Source organism: Ascaphus truei, chromosome 8, assembly GCF_040206685.1.
Source record: "Ascaphus truei isolate aAscTru1 chromosome 8, aAscTru1.hap1, whole genome shotgun sequence".
NCBI lineage: Eukaryota > Metazoa > Chordata > Amphibia > Anura > Ascaphidae > Ascaphus > Ascaphus truei.
This window is the reverse complement of record NC_134490.1, coordinates 62,644,461-62,667,342: the sequence shown is the minus strand read 5'-3', so window position 1 is coordinate 62,667,342 and position 22,882 is coordinate 62,644,461. Positions and strand designations below refer to the sequence as shown.

At 44.5% G+C, this 22,882-nt stretch overlaps 1 protein-coding gene across 5 annotated transcripts in view; it reads left to right on the top strand.

The window, feature by feature from the left end:
* ENTPD7 (ectonucleoside triphosphate diphosphohydrolase 7) overlaps window positions 1–22,882 on the top strand; it is a 46,508-nt gene that overhangs the window by 10,779 nt on the left and 12,847 nt on the right. The window contains exons 1-5 of one of the 5 annotated variants that reach the window (XM_075612299.1): window positions 9,936–10,002; window positions 11,474–11,595; window positions 12,096–12,278; window positions 20,508–20,713; window positions 22,724–22,874. In XM_075612299.1, coding sequence (XP_075468414.1) covers window positions 11,588–11,595; window positions 12,096–12,278; window positions 20,508–20,713; window positions 22,724–22,874 — 548 coding nt within the window. In that variant the 5' untranslated portion in view covers window positions 9,936–10,002; window positions 11,474–11,587. Of the gene's footprint in view, window positions 1–9,935; window positions 10,021–10,063; window positions 10,083–11,473; window positions 11,596–12,095; window positions 12,279–20,507; window positions 20,714–22,723; window positions 22,875–22,882 lie in introns of those variants that run through there. The other 4 variants (XM_075612300.1, XM_075612301.1, XM_075612302.1 and 1 more) reach the window with 4 other exon arrangements.

The following is a 22,882-nucleotide window of genomic DNA, read 5'->3' as shown; positions in this document are numbered from 1 at the left end:
CTTCTGTATTTACCAAATGAGTCAGTTGCAAAATATTGCAACTGGCGGAAGCCACAACCTCTATATTAACGAACAATTGGTTAACTAAGAAAGACGTACATAGGTGGCGTGATAAAATGTATGTAAATAAAGCTCCTGGCCCGGAGGCATAAATCCAAGGTTTCTAAGGAGCTAAGTTCAGTAATAGCCAAACCATTATATTTAATATTCAAGGACTACATTTCCACAGGCTCAGTACCAGAAGGATGGCATAATCAGACGTGGTGCCAATATTTAAAAGGGGAGCTAGATCACAACCGGGAATTACAGACCTGTAAGCCTGACATAAATAGTGGGGAAGCTACTTAAAGGTCTAGTACAGGCTAATATTCAGGAATACATAATGGCTAACAAAATTATTATTAATAGTCAGCATAGATTTATGAAGGGTAGGTCGTGACAAACTAATTTTATTAGTTTCTTTGAGAAGGTAAGTAGGAATGTAGACCAGGTGTAAGGAATCCGCTCCTCGGTTTACTGTTTGCCATACCTTGCAGACCTGTGCGGTCCTGGAGCACTTCTCCTGATGTTTGCTGCAGCCTGGATTCACTCACCAAAGTAATGCTGCCACACGCCCCTTCTGCCATTGGTTCACGGACCTTTAAGTATTGCCTTCCCACAATGCTCCCTGCCGAGCATAGTCCTTCCTGGATGTCTCTGTGTTCTGCCATAAGCCTTGTCTTGTCTGTCGCCTTGGTTCCTGAGACCGGCTGCTAGTGTCACGCAGCGGTCTGTTCCTGAGCTGAAGCGGACTACTCTCCTTGTTGTCTTCAGCCCCCTGGTTCCTGTGACCGGCTGCTAGTCTCATGCAGCGGTCAGTTCCTGTTTCCTGTGCTGAAGCTGAGTACTCTCCTTGTTACTTCAGCTCCTTGTTTCCTGTGACCGGCTGCTATATTCACGCAGCGGTCTGTTCCTGTTTCCTGCACTGAAGCGGAGGTTTCCCTGGGTATCTTCAGCTTCCTGGTTCCTGGGGCCTACTCTTTCCCTAATCTAGAGAGGCCGTGTCCTGGTTCCTGCGCTGAAACGGAGGATTCCCCAGCCCGCTCAGGACTCTTGCGCTGAAGCACTGGTTTACCAGTGCAGCTAGGCGGTGTGCTACTCTGGTCTGTCTACCACCTCCTGTGACCAGTACCATGGGCCATGGTCGCCGCACGCGCAGAAGCCACTCCCGCACTCCTAAGCTGAAGCGGGGCTCTACTGACTACCTGTTGCCGAACTCCTGCTTGAACAACGTTTACCCTGATATCTCCAGTCCTGACCCTGGCGTGTCCACCGACGATGCTGTCTTCTCCTATCCTGATCCTGCTACATACGACTACGAACTGCGCAATCCGGATCCGCCTGCGCGGTCTAAGGTCGGTGCTTTTACAACCACACCTCAGCCACGCGGTCCGACCCAGGTTTGTGGCGAGCACAGCCGTGACAGTATGCTCGGCCCCACAAACTCGGACCGCCCTGTGGTGAGGGTTGGTATGTTTCTGTCTGAAATCCTGTCCCGGCCTGTAGACCAGTCCCAGTTTGAAAACCAGTATCTGTGCGAAATACTACCCCTGATTGAAGAACAGATTATGTATGACGGTTTAACCCCGTTGCAAAGACAATGCCGTAATGATCTCATTATTAAGGCTTACTGCCTCAAGGACTTAAAACAGTCTCTGGCCGCTTGTGTTTGCTCCCCTGGTTCCCCTTTAACCTGGGATAATGTGAATCCTATCAAACTTGCCAACGCCCAAGATATACTCTTTGCCTTGGCCTTATCATTGGACATTCCCGTAGTACAACAGGACCCTCTCTTCATGTTGGTTCATGCTCAAGACACACTCCGTGTACTTTCCCTGACTTTGGACATTTGCATAAAGGAACATGACCCTCTCCTCGCCAGCTACGCTGCCGCTTGGCAGTCCACCTGTGCTGCCAGTCCTGTCGCTAAACCTGGGGACGTATCTCCCTCTCCAGGAAATGACCAAACTGACTCACTATCACTGCCCCCTAACGTAGAAGCTGCCACGGTCCCTAGCCCTGATTGTACACCCGGGTACTCTGACACCAATGATACGTCTACGTTAACCCCTGCTGATCAGTCCTGTGAGGTTCCCCTGGAATATACGTATATTTCTCTAGCCAACACTAAGGCTCTAGTATCCGAGAACAAGTCCCTTTTTCCCTCTATTCCTAACTCTGAATCTCCCTTTTCAGCCCTTGAAGTTTTTCCTGCTTTAACCCCTGCTAGGCAGTTCTGTATGCCTTCCCTGTCAGAAAACGAATCCCTCCTACCTTCACATACTCAGTTTGAATTTCTAAGTTCTGTTCCCAGGGTCATTCCTGTATTAACCCCTGTGGGGCAGCTCTCTGAGTCCCCTTTGGTAACCCCCTGTTCTCCGCCAGCCATGGTCACTTCCCTAGCTCCAGAGGAAAAATCCCTTGTCTCACCTATTACAGAGGAAAAACTCTCTATGTTCTACTCTCAGGTACTGTCTGCATTAACTCCTGTAAATTCTTGCTGCCTCCAAGCTAATGCCTTCGTTCTAGCCTCAGAGAATGTGTCCCCAAGTCCTACTGCAGAGGTTGCATTAAATGACTTCCCCAAGGTTGTTGAATCCTTAGTTAGTTTTTGCTATAAAACCCCTGCTTCAGCTCAAGTCTCAGCTGCTGTGCCCCCTGAAACTTCGGCTAAAGTTCTGATTCCAGTTAAATATATTCAGTTACCAAGTTTTTCCCTAAGCTTGGTCGCAGAGTTCCCATTCCCGGGTACTTCGCTGAATCAGTCTGTCACCCAGGGAGCAATGATCCCTGCTTCAGCACATAGTCCCCACATCGTGGAATCTGCAGTCATTTCTGGTTTCCCTGACACTCCTTACCAAATACCCACTTCAGAGACCAGTACAGTTATGATTACCCCCCCGTGTACTGTCTGTGTTATCCCCTTCTCAAAGCTTAGGGTTAAAACCGTACAGTGGTCAGTATGCCCCTCCTGGGGTTCATGTGGTGTTCCCAGGAGGGTTTGCTGACACACTGTTTTCACTCAAAAGCGACGCTTTTTCATATGTGCTAGCTAGAAGCCTGCACACAGTTTCCCCTCTCTCTGAAATTTGCCTTGCCGGCCCTGATACTCGGAGAGGTAAAAACCTCCCTTCAGATTCAGAATCTCTTTCTATAGAGGTCGTCCTTGCTGTTAGTTCCCCTGATTTCTCTGCCCATGCAAACCCTCCAGGGATCAGCATATCTGTTGTTACCCCCTTAGTATAGTCTGAGACCACCCTGCTTATATTACAAGTCCTGGTGTTTAAATCTGAGCTATCTAGTTTTACTGCCCTTGCTAAACCTCAGTCCCTCAGCACTGCAGCTAAACGTGCTCCAGCAACCGTTGGGTTACTCGGGGTAAAAATTAAAATTCCTGTCTTAAAGGGTACTTTCTCACACATGTCCAGCAAACCTAGAACCTCAGTGATTGATTCTAAGTCACTTATCACTATATCTGATTTTCTCACTAGTCAAACCCTGACACCCTCACCACTGGCTAGGAGTCCCGTTATCAGAATTTTTGCACTAGTAAACACGCCTAAATCTGGTTTTGTCATGACAAGCACCCCTTTTGTTAGGGCCCTTGCAGTTTTGGATAAGACTCCTTTTACTTCAAAGGTTTCTGCTATTGAGAGTTTCCACGGTTCCAACTTACAGCTTATTGTCTCTTTAACTCCCATCATTACTCTCCCATTACCAGTCACTGATTCCCAGGCACCAGCTCCTGACGCTAGTTCTCCTATCGGTACCCCAGCTTTGTGAGATGTTTCTGTTATGGATTCCGAGCCTCCAGCTCCGGAGTCAATTCCTTTACTCGCTGCTGTTTTTGTAGTCTCTCAGGTCCCTGTCACTGAAGTACAGACTTCAGCTGCTGAGGTTAGCACCCCTCCCTCCGCTACCCTTGCTCTGCCTGATTCTCAAGTTTCTGATATTAAAGCCCCAAAACCTATTCCTACTCCCCAGACAATACTATCTCCCACTGTGGGTTCCCCAGTATTTGGGATCTCCACTGCTGAGTGCTTCTCTGCCTCTGTGAAACAATGGTTTTCCCCCTCGGAACCTTCTGTTGCCCGTTATTTCCTTTGAGTTGGAAATACTCTGTACGTATCCCAAGATTTCGGTCTCTATGTCTGGTTTACTGCTTGCCTTGTCACCTTCCATACCAATACCGGGAAATGCTCCCACCCACCCTATACCCTCGCTGACCACTACCTGGGAGACCTCTGGAGGAGAAGTCCCTCTCAAATTCCTACATGCAGAGGTCAGCCAAGACTTTGTCTGTCCCGAAGGTCGCCCGGGTATATTCGATCAACTGTCAAGGCCGCTTATCCTAAATTCTGGTCCCATTACTAAAGACTGGGCTCCCAGTGGGGGTTCTTCTGCCCAGATTATATCTCTACCACCACTCTCATATCCTAGAACAGTACTCACCAAGGAACTACTCGTTTACGGATCCCCTTTCCGCCTAAATTTTTTTAGGAACAACTCGATGTCCCCGAGACCCATGGATGGCCCTGTCTGGCCGCAGTTCTCTCCGGGGGGTGGGGGTACACAAAGGAGTGACCACGAGTCTCTGGACTATGACTCTAACACCAATCCTAGACGGTTCAGGAACAACTCCTGGTCCCCCAACTCTACGAGTGGTCTTGTTCGCCCGGAGGTCTCACGTGAAGGGGGGGGTACTGTAAGGAATCCGCTCCTCGGTTTACTGTTTGCCATACTTTGCAGACCTGTGCGGTCCTGGAGCACTTCTCCTGATGTTTGCTGCAGCCTGGATTCACTCACCAAAGTAATGCTGCCACACGCCCCTTCTGCCATTGGTTCACGGACCTTTAAGTATTGCCTTCCCACAATGCTCCCTGCCGAGCATAGTCCTTCCTGGATGTCTCTGTGTTCTGCCATAAGCCTTGTCTTGTCTGTCGCCTTGGTTCCTGAGACCGGCTGCTAGTGTCACGCAGCGGTCTGTTCCTGAGCTGAAGCGGACTACTCTCCTTGTTGTCTTCAGCCCCCTGGTTCCTGTGACTGGCTGCTAGTCTCATGCAGCGGTCAGTTCCTGTTTCCTGTGCTGAAGCTGAGTACTCTCCTTGTTACTTCAGCTCCTTGTTTCCTGTGACCGGCTGCTATATTCACGCAGCGGTCTGTTCCTGTTTCCTGCACTGAAGCGGAGGTTTCCCTGGGTATCTTCAGCTTCCTGGTTCCTGGGGCCTACTCTTTCCCTAATCTAGAGAGGCCGTGTCCTGGTTCCTGCGCTGAAACGGAGGATTCCCCAGCCCGCTCAGGACTCTTGCGCTGAAGCACTGGTTTACCAGTGCAGCTAGGCGGTGTGCTACTCTGGTCTGTCTACCACCTCCTGAGACCAGTACCATGGGCCATGGTCGCCGCACGCGCAGAAGCCACTCCCGCACTCCTAAGCTGAAGCGGGGCTCTACTGACTACCTGTTGCCGAACTCCTGCTTGAACAACGTTTACCCTGATATCTCCAGTCCTGACCCTGGCGTGTCCACCGACGATGCTGTCTTCTCCTATCCTGATCCTGCTACATACGACTACGAACTGCGCAATCCGGATCCGCCTGCGCGGTCTAAGGTCGGTGCTTTTACAACCCCACCTCAGCCACGCGGTCCGACCCAGGTTTGTGGCGAGCACAGCCGTGACACCAGGCTAATGCAGTTGATGTGGTCTACTTATATTTTGCAAAGGTTTTTTTTATACAGTGCCACACAAGAGGTTAGTGTACAAAATAAAGGGAATTGGTTTCAGTAAAAAATATTTGCACCTAGATTGAAAACTGGTTGAAAGAATAAACCGGCTACTTACAAATTAAATGGGGCAAACTTAGGTCAAGCCTTGATAGAGAAGGATGTATGAGTGCTTCTAGACAGCAGGTTTAGCAATAGTGCCCAATGTCAGGTAGTGGCTACAAAGGCAAATAAGGTCTTATCTTGTATTAAATGCGGTATGGAAGGAAGGGAAGAAAGCATAATTATGCTACTGTATAAAGCATTAGTATGACCACACCTTGAATATGGGGTACAGTTTTGGGTACCACTCCATAAAAAAAGACATTATGGAACTAGAAAAAGTACAGAAGAGACACCAGATTTATAAGGGGATGGAAACTCTGACCCCATTGACAATAACCACGTGTGTTATTGCGTAAGTGCGACTGGTTTGTGGCACCTATACGCCTAGCTGCACATGTCACTCACTCCTCCAGTTCCTGCTAATATAAGGCTATGTGGCCCACATTTACTAGACAGTGCTAAGCTGTAATGAATAGGCTGTATTGTGTCTTAGATTTACCATGGGTCAAAGTCTTGGCCTGCATCTGTAGTAGTAATCAAACCTCACGTGACCTCCAAACCAATCTGTATTATTAATAAAATAATGACCACACCTTGTAAAAGGCCCTTTCATTAAGGAAGGAAATGTCGCTACACCAAGACTACTTGCGACCACGTGTTACATTATAATTTCCTTTAACTCTATGTGTGAAGTTGGCATTACCATGATTAGATGCTGTATTGTGTTAATAAGTGGAAACACACTTTTAACGCTTTTTCTGCTGAATGGATTTGCAATACAACACCGGGGTTAAATAAAATAGAAATGGCAAGATCTAATAAAAACCCGGCTATTTGCATGACGAGACCAATTTCTGTCTGCCACAGTAAGTGGCTGCTTTTTGCCTTAAATAATGTGGCTCCTAAACAGGCATAAGAACTCTTAGCTACTAACAAATCAAAATACTTGCAAAATAATTATATCATACTAGTAGGAATTTTAGAAATAATAATTGTATATATGTAGTAATTTTGCTTGGACAGAAGCCAGAAGATTAAGCATGTGCTGTCATTGCCAGCTTGAAATAAGAGACCGACGCTAACGCTTCTAAAAACCTGTAACAGAACCTCCTTCAGCAAGTTTAACCAGCTATTCAAGCTCCTGTGTTAGTTTAATTAATGCACCTTGACATTACACACTTAAAGAACTTTATGAGGAGCTTTATTACATTGTGTTGGGTGTATTCTGTGAGATTTGGGGGAAGTCACTTTTCTTTTCTATGCTTTATATGCTAAATTAAAGTGTAAGCTCTGTGAGTCACTCCCAGTGGGCAATGGTGATGTACTGTGTACAATGCTGAATGTATTGGCAGTGCTAGTTAGGAATTACATTTAATCACAATATTATTTATATTATTATTATAATTATTGCCATAACCGATAAGTCATCTTCTCTCCTCATGGACAAACCTCTCAATTTCTTGACATTGCCGCCTGGCTTCCTCAATATCTCTCTTCTGACTCTCCTACTGTCATCCTGGAAGACTTTAACAAACCTATCGAAAATCCCAATGTCACTTCAGCGCATATTTTCTCTACTTAACCTCTCCTATGGTCTCTCCCAATGGATCACCTCTCCTACTCCCTTGACCTGGTTTTCTCCTGCTTCTGCTCAGTCTAGCTCCACTAACACGCCTTCCCTCACTCTCATCATCACCTCCTAACCTTTAGCCTCCCTCTACCCTCTGCACTCTCCACAACATCTACTCCCACACGCACATACAGAAACCTAAATGGTATAGACCCCCTCCAATTTTCAACATCTTTACAACCTCTCCTCTCTCCCATCTCTACCATTTCCTGCCCAGACCTAGCAACCTCTCTATACAGTACACTTTCATCAGCCTTAGACAAGACGGCTTCTGCCACCACACATAGCCCCCGACAATTTAAGCCACAACCATGGCACACAAACTTTACCCGTGCTCACACACTGCTGAATATTCCTAGAGGAAATCACGCTCTAGCGCCGATGTCCTCCACTATAAATTCATACTCTCCTTCAACAACACTGCAATTTCCCTTGCCAAGCAAACCTACTTCTCCTCACTCATACTAACCCTCAACTTCTATTTGCTACCTTAAACTCTCTTCTCTGCGCCACCACACCTGCACTCACCTACACTCACAGCCCAAGACCTTGCCACCTACTTCACCGGTAACATTGAGTCCATCAGACACGACATCTCTAAATCTCAGTCTCCTTATGCACCACCTATCTCCCTCACACACCCACATTCCTCCTTCATCTCATTTTACTGTTACTTAGGATGAGGTCTCCGTGCTCCTCCAATCATCTAACCCTACAACTTGCCCCTTGAACCTATTCCCTTACATCTTCTCCAATCCCTTCTGGCGCACTAAGCCCTATCCAATAGTCACCTTTTTAACCTCTCTCTTATCTCTGGTGCATTCCCAGCTTCCTTTAAACATGCACTAATCACTAAAGAAACCCTCTCTTGATCCAACCCCCCTCTTTGTTACCTTATCTGTCTTCTCCCCTCTGCCTCCAAACTACTTGAGTGGCTTGTATACATCTGCTTAACTCATGTTCTCGCCCATAACTGCCTGCTTGACTCTTTACAATCTGGTTTCCGTCCTCTACATTCCACCGAGACAGTACTAACAAAAGTGGCCAACGACTTACTCACAGTTAAGTCTAACTTTTAGGGTAATTTCTCCTTACTAATTCTCCTAGATCTCTCTGCTTCCTCCAGCACTGTTGATCACCCCTTCTCCTGCACATTCTCCCCTCCATTGGCCTCGTGAAGCAGCCTTCTCCTGACTCCCGTCCTACCTATCCAACTACTCTTTCAGTGTTTCCTTCTCTGTTGTCTCCTCTTCACTCCCTTTTTCTGTTGAGGTCACACAAGGACTCTGTTCTTAGCCCTCTGGTCTTCCCACTCTGCACCTCTTCTCTTGGTACTAATACCATATTTTGGCTTTCAGTATCATCTCTATGTCGATGATACCCAAAGTGACCTCTTCTCCCCCAACCTTTCCCCCCCTCTCTTGCCTTGTGTCACCAATGATCTCTTCGCAATCTCCTCCAGGATATCCCACCGTTATCTGAAGCTTAACATGTCCAAAACAGAACTACTTTTCCCTCTTCTACTGCCACCCCTACACCCACTCTCCCTCATTGTCAATAACACCAGGATCTCATCAAGACCCAGAGCCCACTGCCTAAGGGCCATCTTTGCCCTCTCCTTCATTCCGCACATTCAAGTCCTCACAAAATCCTGCCGTCTTTTCTCACTCATGATGCATGGTCATCCTACCCAAAACGCCCCCTCTATTCTGCCCATAACATCCGCCTTTCCTTCTCCGCTCACTCCAGCCTAAAAGACTTCTCCCATGCTGCCTCTTCTCTCTGGAATTCCCTACAACGCACCATCAGACTTTATTCTAGCTTTCAGACATTTAAAAACTCCTTGAAAACTCACCTTTTCAAGGAAGCCTATCTAGCATACCACTGACCTCTACCAACTCCCTCACCCTATTGGGACCTGCAATGCGGCTGGATCAAACTCCACGCTATCTAACACCCCCTAACATTCTCCCCCCCCCCAAGCCTAAATGGGATAAGCTGTTAGGCTGGACCATACTCCACCCTGAGGAATACTCCATCCCTCAAGTGCGGGTGGAATATTTGGCGCTTTACAAATAAACGATAATAACAACCAAATTTACATTTCCATATACCCTGCAAATGATCGATCGCACTGGAAAAGGGCAGACACGTTATTCTAATATACCATGATGATAATAAACATTAAATGAACTCACAATAATATATCCAGTATATTTACTTTGGAAAGCCTCTCACCACCCAACTATCACTCATACTCTTTCTACGTGGGAGAACATGCTTTGAGACCTGGTTCCAGCTTCACCCTGTCCTATCAGTCCCATGTGTGATGTGGCATGTGGCTGATTTCTGATCCCTTTGCTCAGCTACAGGGCCACGTGGGATGTTATTGTCCATACTGCTAATGTTAGCGTTTCAATAAAGTTGTTGATTAAAAAAAAAAAAAAAAAAAAAAAGGAACGAAGACGTGGTGAGATGCTGCCGGCTGCAAACTTCCGGGTGGTGAGAGTGAGCGTTGTTGTTATTGTTAGTGAGGGGCGCGGGGTACTGGGGTACAGGAGCGCGCAGGGGGAGGGATTAGGATAGAGGTAAGAGTGGGATGGGGCAGTGGTAAAGGTAGGTGTGTGGTTGGAGCAGAGGTAAGAGTGGGATGGGGCAGAGGTAGGTGTGTGGATGATGGGGCAGAGGTAGGTGTGTGGATGATGGGGCAGAGGTAGGTGTGTGGATGATGGGGCAGAGGTAGGTGTGTGGATGATGGGGCAGAGGTAGGTGTGTGGATGATGGGGCAGAGGTAGGTGTGTGGATGATGGGGCAGAGGTAGGTGTGTGGATGATGGGGCAGAGGTAGGTGTGTGGATGGCATAGGGGTACCAGAGGCAGGATGGGATAGAGGTGTTGCTAAGCATGAGACAGGTGTTATGATGGAGTGGGGGTGGGGGTGGGGCTGATGTAGGAGTGGGATGGATTAAGGGTATAACTATGATTAGGATCAATGCTAGGGGTGGGATGATGAGGGTAGGGGATAGGTGGGAGTAGAGGTATCATTGGGTTCAATGGTGTGATTGAGATCAGGGGTGGGAACTGAGGTACTGTAGGAATAGATGGGGGTAGGGGTAAGGATAAGGTTAGGAGCAACTTCATGAGGGAACAGTTCCATATATGACACTAATCACAAACTCCATTTCACCCCATCCCTATAAATCAGAAACATTTATTTATTAGTGTAAATACAAAATGATAAGAAATGGATACATAGAATAAATGATTTAAACTATTGTTGCCAGAGCTGCTTGCAATTCTTCGCACCCCTTCTGACAGAGATGGGGTTACATCAAATATAGACAATATATAAAATTTCCATCATATTTGAAATGTTTTTAAGAAATAACAGGTCACCATTGGATTTGCATCTTTTTCATCCTTGCTTTTGAGTTTTGTTAGGACATCCATTTTTATTGTTATGCATGTGAGCTTTAACTCCAGCTCACTGTGAGCTGAACAGAAATCCCGATGTTAAATACAATTATTTGTGTAAAAACGATTTTATTGTACCAGTGAGCACTTAAACAAATTACTTTATCAGATTAAGCCCAGTGAGTCACCCAATACAGTTAATAAAATTGTAGTCATGATAGTTTTTCAACCCTGATAACGTGATTAAGGACTTCAGATATTTGCTTTTACCCTGTATGTGACCGAGCATAACGTTGACTTGCTGTCAGGGGTTAACTATGTGAATTTCTCTTGTATGACGAATACCAATTGTAATCTTGAGTGAAAGTGATGATGTGTTCAATCATTATCTGTTTTCAACAGTGTTAGCTGTCTTAATAAATACACTAATCCTTACAATTAATTATCTACATCTTGGACATGTCAGTCTTGCTTTGTAGATGAGGGAGGCAGGTGTAAACCTTGCTTTGTACATAAGGCTACCTGGCAGGTGTAACCCTTTTTTTTTTTCCCCTTTATGCTGCCAGGGCTGGAGGAGGGAGCAATGCTAGAAGTTATGACGTCACTTCCCTGGGGCAGACTGAGAAAAAGGTGACATGTGGTGCAAAGACACAGAGAGCAGTTGATTGGGAGAGGTGCCTATGGCCAGGTAATCCTTACATTGTTTTTGGATATATGCTGTGTTGTGATGGGAAGCAACAGAATAAAATAGGTTTGTTGTCATGGTTTTGGCCTCTCTCGTGCTTAAGGGAGTGGTGGCTCCGGTGTGGCATGGAAGATCCCCAGTTTTTTAAATTGTGTCCCTCACCTTGACAAAGTCTGATCCATGCAGCCGAAACGTTGGCTCACTTTGGCTCAATAAATACATTTGGATTTGGAAGACCGAGTGCCTGTATTTCTGCTATACCCTCTTGTAATGTTGGGCCAGTTAATCTATCTCTGTGCATATGACACAACAATGTTTTAACTGTAAGCTGTTCAGAGCAGGGACTCGACGTTTCGAGCTGTTTTTATTGCATCAAAAATAATATATGATCGTTTTATTAAAGGAATAGCTCGAGGAACAAGGAAATTGCCATGGTTGTACACAGCAGATTGTTGGGTGTTTGATGCCCTGTGAATGATGTGTAGTATGTTCTTGTTTTTCAGAATTAGCTTTTCCTGCTTGTTTCCTGTATCTTGGCACTGCAGCCTGCCCTCTGTAAGCCATTTCTCTCGCCAACGCGTGGCTCTTGTGGTTATTCTCCTTGCAGTCTTTGTTTTAGTACTTGTAGCCATTATAGACCCTCGAGTCTGGAACTCAAAGGCATTTCGGGACCGGCAATTTAGGAGGTTAGTGTGATCTCTGTACCTATGTATGTGTATATATACAAAAGCAAACTAAATATCACAAGACATCTTCTAGTATACTGTGATAACAACTGTAATTAGAATGCAGATATTACATGGAGACTTTGACCTCTTGTAAATAGTTGTATCACACGTCAGGAATGATTCCAGTCCACTCAATATGACATGATTAGCTACTAATAAAATCACTGTGCAACACACAAATCCTATACAGGCATACCCCGGTTTAAGGACACGCACTTTAAGTACACTCGCGAGTAAGGACATATCGCCGAATAGGCAAACGCCAGCTCACGCATGCGCCTGACAGCACGTCCTGAACAATAATACCGGCTCCCTACCTATACCGAAGCTGTGTCAAGCGGGGAGACTATAGAGCCTGTTACAACTGCGTTATTTACATCAGTTATGCACGTATATGACGATTGCAGTACAGCACATGCATCGATAAGTGGGAAAAGGGAGTGGTTCACTTTAAGTACATTTTCGCTTTACATACATGCTCCGGTCCCATTGCGTACGTTAATGTGGGGTATGCCTGTAATATGTTAATTTTGTTGACTTGAAATATGTATGTGTGTGTGTGTGTGTGTGTGTGTGTGTGTGTGTGTGTGTGTGTGTGTGTATTTACATGACTTGGGATTCACAGGTACAACAAATCCTTGCCCGGTATAGCTTAAAATCTAATATTTGGTGCACATTGTATACAGAAATATTGACTTTCTCAAGGTAGAGCGGTTGAGGGAAGGGGCATTTGTCACTATTTGCTGTACCATACTAAATCACCCTGGAACTAGCCCAAAATGTGGTGGCTCTTCCATATTATGTATATCATCCCCTTATTATTCCAAAACGGAACATTTCATTTTTCAAAAGGATCTGAAACTATCCTAATTCACAGCTTTGCTAGATATTAATTGCCATATTTCATTCACGTGAATGGCACACACGTGTCTTATTGCTTAGCACAGCCCTTTAAATATGGCCCTCCATGTCTTCAGGGAGGTGAGCTGGCCATGGATTTGGTGCACGCACAGATAATCTTTGTCCATTCAATATTGTTGCCTAAATTACCAAAATAGACCAAAGGGGAATGTTGACTGAGTAATATAAGGACTCTAACAATTTAAGTGTACATCATTTTTTTCACCTTAGTGAGTAAGTGATAATACTTCTTAATTTCAATCAATAAGTGATCAATTTTTAGAGGACGTATAATTGGAAGTGTATAACGATACTAAATACTGTAAATGTTCGAATAATAGCCGGGGCTGTTACATTTACAATTTCTGTGCTTGTACCCAGCTACAATTCAAGCACAGGCTACTATTTAAGCCCCGGCTACAAATGACATCAAAATAATGTTCAAATAAAGTTTAATATAAAACAAAATAAAGAAAAATAAAACATGGATTTTTTAAAGTGTGTGAAGTCTAAAAGATTTCAGCTGTATGGGTTTTATAATACAATTGTAATACAATAGAAATGTAGGTAGCTACATAAAAACATTCTGCTTCTATTAATATTAAAACAATCTAACATTCCAGTTTAAAAAAATAAATGGTGCTGTCAAATACTGGTATCCTCAGAAGAACAGTCACTAGCATCTGCTTGCTCACACGCAAATCATTTTATATCGGCGCCCTTAACGAACAAATTTAATAAACAGCATGTTTAAAACTAATGGCATCGGCACTGGTAAGCAAACTTGCCATAAACGTGGATTCCCCTTGACATGTGCAGGGAGCCTCTGCTAGCTAAGGGGATTCCGTGCAGGTTAGCCCGGCCACTATTTGAGACCCAGCCACTATTTTCAATTTCTGCGCTATTACCTGGCTATAATTCAAGCATAGGCTACTATTTACGCCCCGGCGTTTAATCGAAAGTTTACAGTATTGACATAGTGTAGCATGTTACTTTACACTGGATGTATTCCCCCCCTCCCCTGAACATCAGCTTGTGCTTTAATTAGAGCAGGCTGGATTCCAGTGTGCCAGGTGTTCGTGTTCACAGTGCCCGCTTGTGACACTTGCAGCTGCCTTCAGGGCCAGACGTATCAGAAAACCCAGATACAAGCTCCATGAGACTTGTTCAAGTGACTCGGATGTCAGCAGCTGCGGGTGCTGGGAAAGGCTCAGGAGATCCGAGGGGAACCTCAAAACATTACACATGATTAAAGTCTTTTGGTAATTATCCGGAATAACAGTTAGCTCATTAGATTTAATTCCTCGTTGTGTAGCCAACTTTAGTGAAAACAGAAGCCTGAAGATTTCATGGTACAGACATGAAAGAGAGGCATTCCCAGAGACGGTAAACCCAGCGGAGATCTCGGACAATATATCCCATTTTTTTTCTGCGACAGGGATTTGAATGGTGTTTGTAGACATACCCTCTCTATAGATCTAATCGGGTTTAGAATAGATTCAATACCTTTCTGCTTGCAAACTATGCAAGTCGTCATTATGGACATGACGTTGTATGGTCAGGATTTTTTTTTTTTTTAACATTTATCCTTCCGCAAGCATTTGCTGACAAATTAGCTTTATACTTGCTAAAGGGTCAGGCTCCGTTTAAAGTATTATACCTACCAGTGAAGGACTGTTACTATTATGTGTCCAGGTTCTAACACAGACTACAGTGTATCCCGTCCCTTGAGCCCCGGTGTATCCCCTTGAAAGGATACTTTTTTTCTTTGCTGACAAATTAGCAGATGCCATTGATCCAGTCTAAGACATTTGGTTGTGGCCGTTTCGCCGCAAGTGACCTCGCAGCAGGGACTCAGCTGCTGGACAGTTTGCTGCCAAAGTAAGGCCCTTACCCTAAAAACCCTAATCTTAACCCCTAAACTAATGCTACCCTTACCCTAACAACCTTAACCCCTTACCACTTAAACCCCTAAAGCTAACCTCCTACTCCAAGCATTAAAACCATTAAAGCTAACCCCTTACTCCAAGCATTAAAACCCCTAACACTAACCCCCTACTCCAAGCATTTAAACCCCTAAAGCTAACCCCCTACTACAAGCATTAAAACCATTAAAGCTAACCTCCTACTCCAAGCATTAAAACCCTTAAAGCTAACCCCTTACTCCAAGCATTAAAACCATTAAAGCTAACCTCCTACTCCAAGCATTAAAACCATTAAAGCTAACCCCTTACTCCAAGCATTAAAACCCCTAACACTAACCCCCTACTCCAAGCATTTAAACCCCTAAAGCTAACCCCCTACTCCAAGCATTAAAACCCCTAACGCTAACCCCATACTCCAAGCATTTAAACCCCTATGCTAACCCCCTACTCCAAGCATTTTAAACCTCTAAAGCTAGCCCCCTACTCCAAGCATTAAAAGGTAACCCCCTACTCCAAGCATTAAAGCCAGCCCCCTACTCCAAGCATTAAAACCCCTAACACTAACCCCCTACTCCAAGTATTAAAACCCCTAACGCTAACCCCCTATTCCAAGCATTAAAACCCCCAACGCTAACCCCCTACTCCAAGCATTAAAACCCCCAACGCTAACCCCCTACTCCAAGCATTAAAACACCCAACGCTAACCCCCTACTCCAAGCATTAAAACACCCAACGCTAACCCCCTACTCCAAGCATTAAAACACCCAACGCTAATACCCTACTCCAAGCATTTAAACCCCTAAAGCTAACCCCCTACTACAAGCATTAAAACCATTAAAGCTAACCTCCTACTCCAAGCATTAAAACCCTTAAAGCTAACCCCTTACTCCAAGCATTAAAACCATTAAAGCTAACCTCCTACTCCAAGCATTAAAACCATTAAAGCTAACCCCTTACTCCAAGCATTAAAACCCCTAACACTAACCCCCTACTCCAAGCATTTAAACCCCTAAAGCTAACCCCCTACTCCAAGCATTAAAACCCCTAACGCTAACCCCATACTCCAAGCATTTAAACCCCTATGCTAACCCCCTACTCCAAGCATTTTAAACCTCTAAAGCTAGCCCCCTACTCCAAGCATTAAAAGGTAACCCCCTACTCCAAGCATTAAAGCCAGCCCCCTACTCCAAGCATTAAAACCCCTAACACTAACCCCCTACTCCAAGTATTAAAACCCCTAACGCTAACCCCCTATTCCAAGCATTAAAACCCCCAACGCTAACCCCCTACTCCAAGCATTAAAACCCCCAACGCTAACCCCCTACTCCAAGCATTAAAACACCCAACGCTAACCCCCTACTCCAAGCATTAAAACACCCAACGCTAACCCCCTACTCCAAGCATTAAAACACCCAACGCTAATACCCTACTCCAAGCATTTAAACCCCTAAAGCTAACCCCCTACTACAAGCATTAAAACCATTAAAGCTAACCTCCTACTCCAAGCATTAAAACCCTTAAAGCTAACCCCTTACTCCAAGCATTAAAACCATTAAAGCTAACCTCCTACTCCAAGCATTAAAACCATTAAAGCTAACCCCTTACTCCAAGCATTAAAACCCCTAACACTAACCCCCTACTCCAAGCATTTAAACCCCTAAAGCTAACCCCCTACTACAAGCATTAAAACCATTAAAGCTAACCTCCTACTCCAAGCATTAAAACCCTTAAAGCTAACCCCTTACTCCAAGCATAACCCTAATCTTAACCCCTAAACTAATGCTACCCTTACCCTAACAACCTTAACCCCTTACCACTTAAACCCCTAAAGCTAACCTCCTACTCCAAGCATTAAAACCATTAAAGCTAACCCCTTACTCCAAGCATTAAAACCCCTAACACTAACCCCCTACTCCAAGCATTTAAACCCCTAAAGCTAACCCCCTACTACAAGCATTAAAACCATTAAAGCTAACCTCCTACTCCAAGCATTAAAACCCTTAAAGCTAACCCCTTACTCCAAGCATTAAAACCATTAAAGCTAACCTCCTACTCCAAGCATTAAAACCATTAAAGCTAACCCCTTACTCCAAGCATTAAAACCCCTAACACTAACCCCCTACTCCAAGCATTTAAACCCCTAAAGCTAACCCCCTACTCCAAGCATTAAAACCCCTAACGCTAACCCCATACTCCAAGCATTTAAACCCCTATGCTAACCCCCTACTCCAAGCATTTTAAACCTCTAAAGCTAGCCCCCTACTCCAAGCATTAAAAGGTAACCCCCTACTCCAAGCATTAAAGCCAGCCCCCTACTCCAAGCATTAAAACCCCTAACACTAACCCCCTACTCCAAGTATTAAAACCCCTAACGCTAACCCCCTATTCCAAGCATTAAAACCCCCAACGCTAACCCCCTACTCCAAGCATTAAAACCCCCAACGCTAACCCCCTACTCCAAGCATTAAAACACCCAACGCTAACCCCCTACTCCAAGCATTAAAACACCCAACGCTAACCCCCTACTCCAAGCATTAAAACACCCAACGCTAATACCCTACTCCAAGCATTAAAACACCCAACGCTAATACCCTACTCCAAGCATTAAAACCCCCAACGCTAACCCCCTACTCCAAGCATTAAAACACCCAACGCTAATACCCTACTCCAAGCATTAAAACACCCAACGCTAACCCCCTACTCCAAGCATTAAAACACCCAACGCCAACACCATACTCCAAGCATTAAAACCCCTATGCTAACCCTATACCCTAAGCACTAAAAACCCCTAACGCTAATCACCTACCTTAAAACATACCTTTTTGTGGAAGCGACCGGCGGTGAAGGGTCCGGCAGTGGAACGGCTGCAGCGGAGGGTCCTTCTGCAGCTAAACGCCGCCGGGGACTTGGTCGCGGCAAGACGGCCGCTACCAAATGTCCAATTCCGCCAGTGATCTAAATCGCTAAAGTTTGGTTGCAAAAAGAAAGGTGATGGGAGAGCACACACAGAATGATAAAAATACAGGCTGTGAGACAACATAAAATACCTCTGAAAGGCAAAATGAAGGATTGTGGGGGAAACACTCCTAGAATATCTCTCCATTCCTCCATAAGTGTTCCACTCCTCTAGCGGTCCTGAACCCGCTATGAACCGTGACGTAAAGCAAAGTACCAACTAACAGCTAACTACAATGTGTTCTATTTTGCTATTCGCAACATATGTACATAATATTTAATGTAAGGTATCCCTATGCGCTGCACAGATGTTCTCCCATTTGTGGAATGTAGCCATTCCTGCGCAATCATTTACCTGCAGCAGTTATGCAGTCAGGATCTAGAACAGGACTGGCCAACTCCAGTCCTCAAAGGCCACCAACAGACCAGGTTTTAAGAATATCCCTGCTTCATCACAGGTGGCTCAATCACCTGTGCTGAAGGGATATCCCTAATACCTGGCCTGTTGGTGGCCCGTGAGGACTGGAGTTGGCCAGTCCTGTTCTAGAGGAAATAAAGACTGCTTAGAGATAATTAAAGAAAAGAAAACAAAATTAAATCAATGAAAGTAGATTACTTAGTGTATTGGATTAAAGCTCAATTTAGGCTATATGGTTTGACCGAATACTGCTTCTTTGAAGGGGGAAAGATAAGGTTCTGGATTGTAAATATCCTCATAACCGAGTCCGAAATGGACTTGCAAAATCTAGCTTTCAAATACTTTATTACAGCGCAGGGATTAATGTTCCTGGATATGACAAACAACACCAGCCTCTGGCTTTTTGCAGCGGGGCTCATTGGCCATTGAAGGAAGCTAAGGAATTATTTAGTAACCGTGGGCTGAGAATTGACAGCATTTGCAAACACCAGCTGGGTACTCCTGTAATTTAATTAGACCAAGACAGCTCGGCGATACAGACTGTCTCACTTCCCTGCTGTGCGGTCTCATTTCTGCTTGCCGAAACAAGTTCTTCCAACATAACCCGATTGAGGTTTTACTTCTGAGCTAGAAATCAGGAAAGTCAATTCCAGTTTGGTCACCACTGACTGGTTGCTCGATTGGTTTACAGGCGGTTATTGCTCCTAACGCTGCACCCCAGAGGGATGGAAATGGTACTGGTAGGAAACCTGATGCCTGGGTTGGAGTAATCACATTGTGTTGTGGAATCCTAATCGTGTTATGTTTACACTAATAACAAATGTAGTCTGTTATTTTAGGATTTTCTTGTTGGTTCATTGGCTCCATCTGAATTTCTGCACACGAGGCGAAACCCAAAGGCTGTAGCGGTCCTGTTTGTAGTGGAACCATTAAAGATAATAGATGGGCTTTTACGGTTAGCCAGACACATTGAGGATGCGAGCAGCATACAAGCGCTATTAGTATCCTCAGTGGGGTGTTTGACATTCTCATTGCTGTTACTGATATGTATTCTGCCCATTACCAACTCTATACACGACCTCCATGAATGGTGCAGTTATTGTCTGCTATTCTTTTCATTACGGAGCACTTTGTACTGTTTGCTTCTAAAGTATATATAGCATTTCTATTTCCCCCTGAATAAATGTAAAAGAAGGGTGAAAAGTTTTCGTATGGCTCGGGTACACAAAGTAAGTTATGGTGGGTTAAAGAAAAAGTGACACACACACACTGATGAGCACATGAATCACTGACGTTCTATACATTTACAGTCCATTTTGGCAAAGTGCATAATCAAAAGGTACTCGGATGTCCAGAAATGGGCATCTAGTTGGAAATCCAGCTGGAGACTTTGTAAAAGGGTTGGTGACGGTATTCAAATGATTGTCTTTTTCTGCGGTTTATTTTGACACACAATGGAAAATGTAATTGATATGTTGATATTTTATTACTACATTATGAGTACCGGAGACATTGGCCAACATATTTATGCTGTAATGCAGGGGTGCTCAACTCCAGTCCTCAAAACCCCTCCCCCCCCACCCCAACAGGTCAGTTTTTCAAGATATCACAGCTTCAGCACAGGTGGCTCAGTCAAAGTCACCTGTGCTGAAGCTGGGACTGATTGAGCCACTTGTGCTGAAGCTGGGATATCCTGAAAACCTGACCTGTTTGGGGGTCTTGAGTACTGGAGTTGAGCACCCCTGCTCTAGTGCATTGCATTAGAAGTCATACTAGTACTAAAAGTAATTGAAGACACTATCTGCGTTGCTTTTCTGTATGGTTTTCATATTGCTTATTATTAGAACTTTAAAACCCCCATTATTACGATTGCTTTCCATCTTTCTGGATGGATGCACAACCCCTGCTGTGCTCCTTCCAGATAGCCTAGTCTCGCTCCTTCGGAAATGGTGGCATGAGCCCCCCTCTTCCTTTACCTCCCTGTGGCAGGTACTTAGATCAGATAGAAGACTTGGAAGCTACAGATACAGAGGACAACAAGTTAAGCTATGGAATCGTCATTGACTGCGGCAGCAGCGGGTCCCGGGCGTTTGTGTACTTCTGGCCGCAACATAACGGCAATCCTCACGATCTCCTCGACATGAAACAAATGCGAGACCGCGGCAGTAAACCCGTTGTCAAGAAGATCAAACCAGGTACCTGTACAGACTGTGCACAGCAGAGAGGTGTGTGTGTGTGTGTGTGTGTGTGTGTGTGTGTGTGTGTGTGTGTGTGTGTGTGTGTGTGTGTGTGTGTGTACACGTGTGTACACGTGTGTACACGTGTGTACACATGTAGAAAATAACGGGAGAGAGAGAGCACACCATATATACAAAACAATTGGCTAGTGTTCGCATCATAAATAGTATAAAGAAATATACTGTGTGGATATGGATTAAATACCCTTTTTTTTTCATCTACCTATAATGCTGTCTCCTCCCTTTTCATTTTTTGTGTGTGTGTGTATTGTGTGAATATGCTATAGTAAGTGAACTATGTGTGAAATGATAAATAGCTTAAAGGTATAAATGTGATGTGGTTGGTACACAATCTCAAATGAGTGAGAGGGTTTAGGGAAGGGATGGAAGGTGATCAAGAACAGAACTATGTACGTATGACCCCGTTATAATGTCTTGTGTGAAGCACCTATACCTTATATTCTCTTTGCTAATAATATAAAGTACATCTTGAACTGACAGGACTATAAGCATCTTCATTGTTCCTTCTGATTTCCTCATTCATGTACTGAAACGATGAAAGGAGAAGGCACATTTTGTAATATTAGGCCTTCGTTTCCACTTATACTATAATAGTAAGAACTAAATATTGCATGCCTTCGCTTTTTAACATGGAATCTATTGTAGCACATTACATATGAATATGATCACAATAAGGCCCATGGTCCTTTTATTCCTGTAATGTACAAGTGGTTTTAGACAAATTACCCTTTAATTAGACAAAAAGAAATAGAAATATAGCTAAGATTTTTTAGATGGGAAAGGTATACAGGGATATACCAAATAAGTATACATGGGAAGGTTGTTGATCCAGGGATTAATCCGATTGCTAATTCTTGGAGTCGGGAAGGAATTTATTTTTCACCTTATGTGATATCATTGGATGATATGACTCTGGGGTTTTTTGTTTGCCTTCCTCTGGATCAATAAGTAAGTATAGATATAGGATAAAGTATCTGTTGTCTAAATTTAGCAAAGGTTGAACTTGATGGACCTATGTCTTTTTTTTAACCTCATCTACTATGTAACTATGTAACTAAGTTATGTTGGGTTTCAGCAGACCATGGGGCCTATGCAGAGAGCAGCGCTATTTCGAAATTCGCCATTTTTTGGAGAAAATCGCGCAGAAAGCAGCAGAAAATGGCGAGTTCCGAAAAACGCGCCAATTTTTCGTTTCTAGTTATAAAACTCGCCTCGCGGCTGGCGAGAACCTCAATCTCGCCAGTTTTAAAAATATCCGTATGCAGAGAGGTGCGAACGGCATCTAGCGGCTGTTCGCGCCAATAAAATGGCGCGATTGTCTCAGTTTTAACTCGCCAGAAAAAACTGCCGCTCGCGGCCATTGCAAAGGGAAAAAAAAAGCCGCGAATTTTTTTTAACACATTTCTGAAGCGCGCATCTCGCCAATTTAAACTCGCCACAAGCATCCATGTTAAACATAGCAGAATTCGCACTTTTCTGCATATGGAGATTAAAACTCTCCAAAAAAGCTACTTTTTAATAAATTCGCCATTTTTAAAATTCGCTGCTCTCTGCATAGGCCCCCATGTCTGTTGCTGCTTTGAGACATCAAGGATTGATTCCCAGTTGTGGGCTGCCACCTAGTGGCCATTTCTAGTATTTGCAGGTAACGTGTAGTAGTCAGGTTGGCCCAGAAGAACACAAGTGATTGCGACGATTGGGCATGTATGGGACCCTGATGAGTCCTCAAGACCAGGGGTGCTCAAATCCAGTCCTCAAGCCGCCCCCCAACAGGTTTTTGGGATATCCCAGCTTCAGTACAGGTGCTCAATCAGAGGCTCAGTCTTCAAATAATATAAATCACCAAGATATATTCTATACATTTTATACAGCAAATCTAGTTTTCCCTCCACCTCTTGATGCAAAGAGCATAGATGATCATTCATTTTGATGTGTCCTGTTCCCCAGGTATTTCCACAATGGCGTTGACCCCAGAAAAAGCGAGCGATTACATGAACCCCTTGCTAAGCTTTGCTGCAGCGCATATTCCAAAGAGTAAACACAAAGAGACCCCCTTATACATCCTTTGCACGGCTGGCATGAGAGTCCTACCTGAAAGGTGAGTTA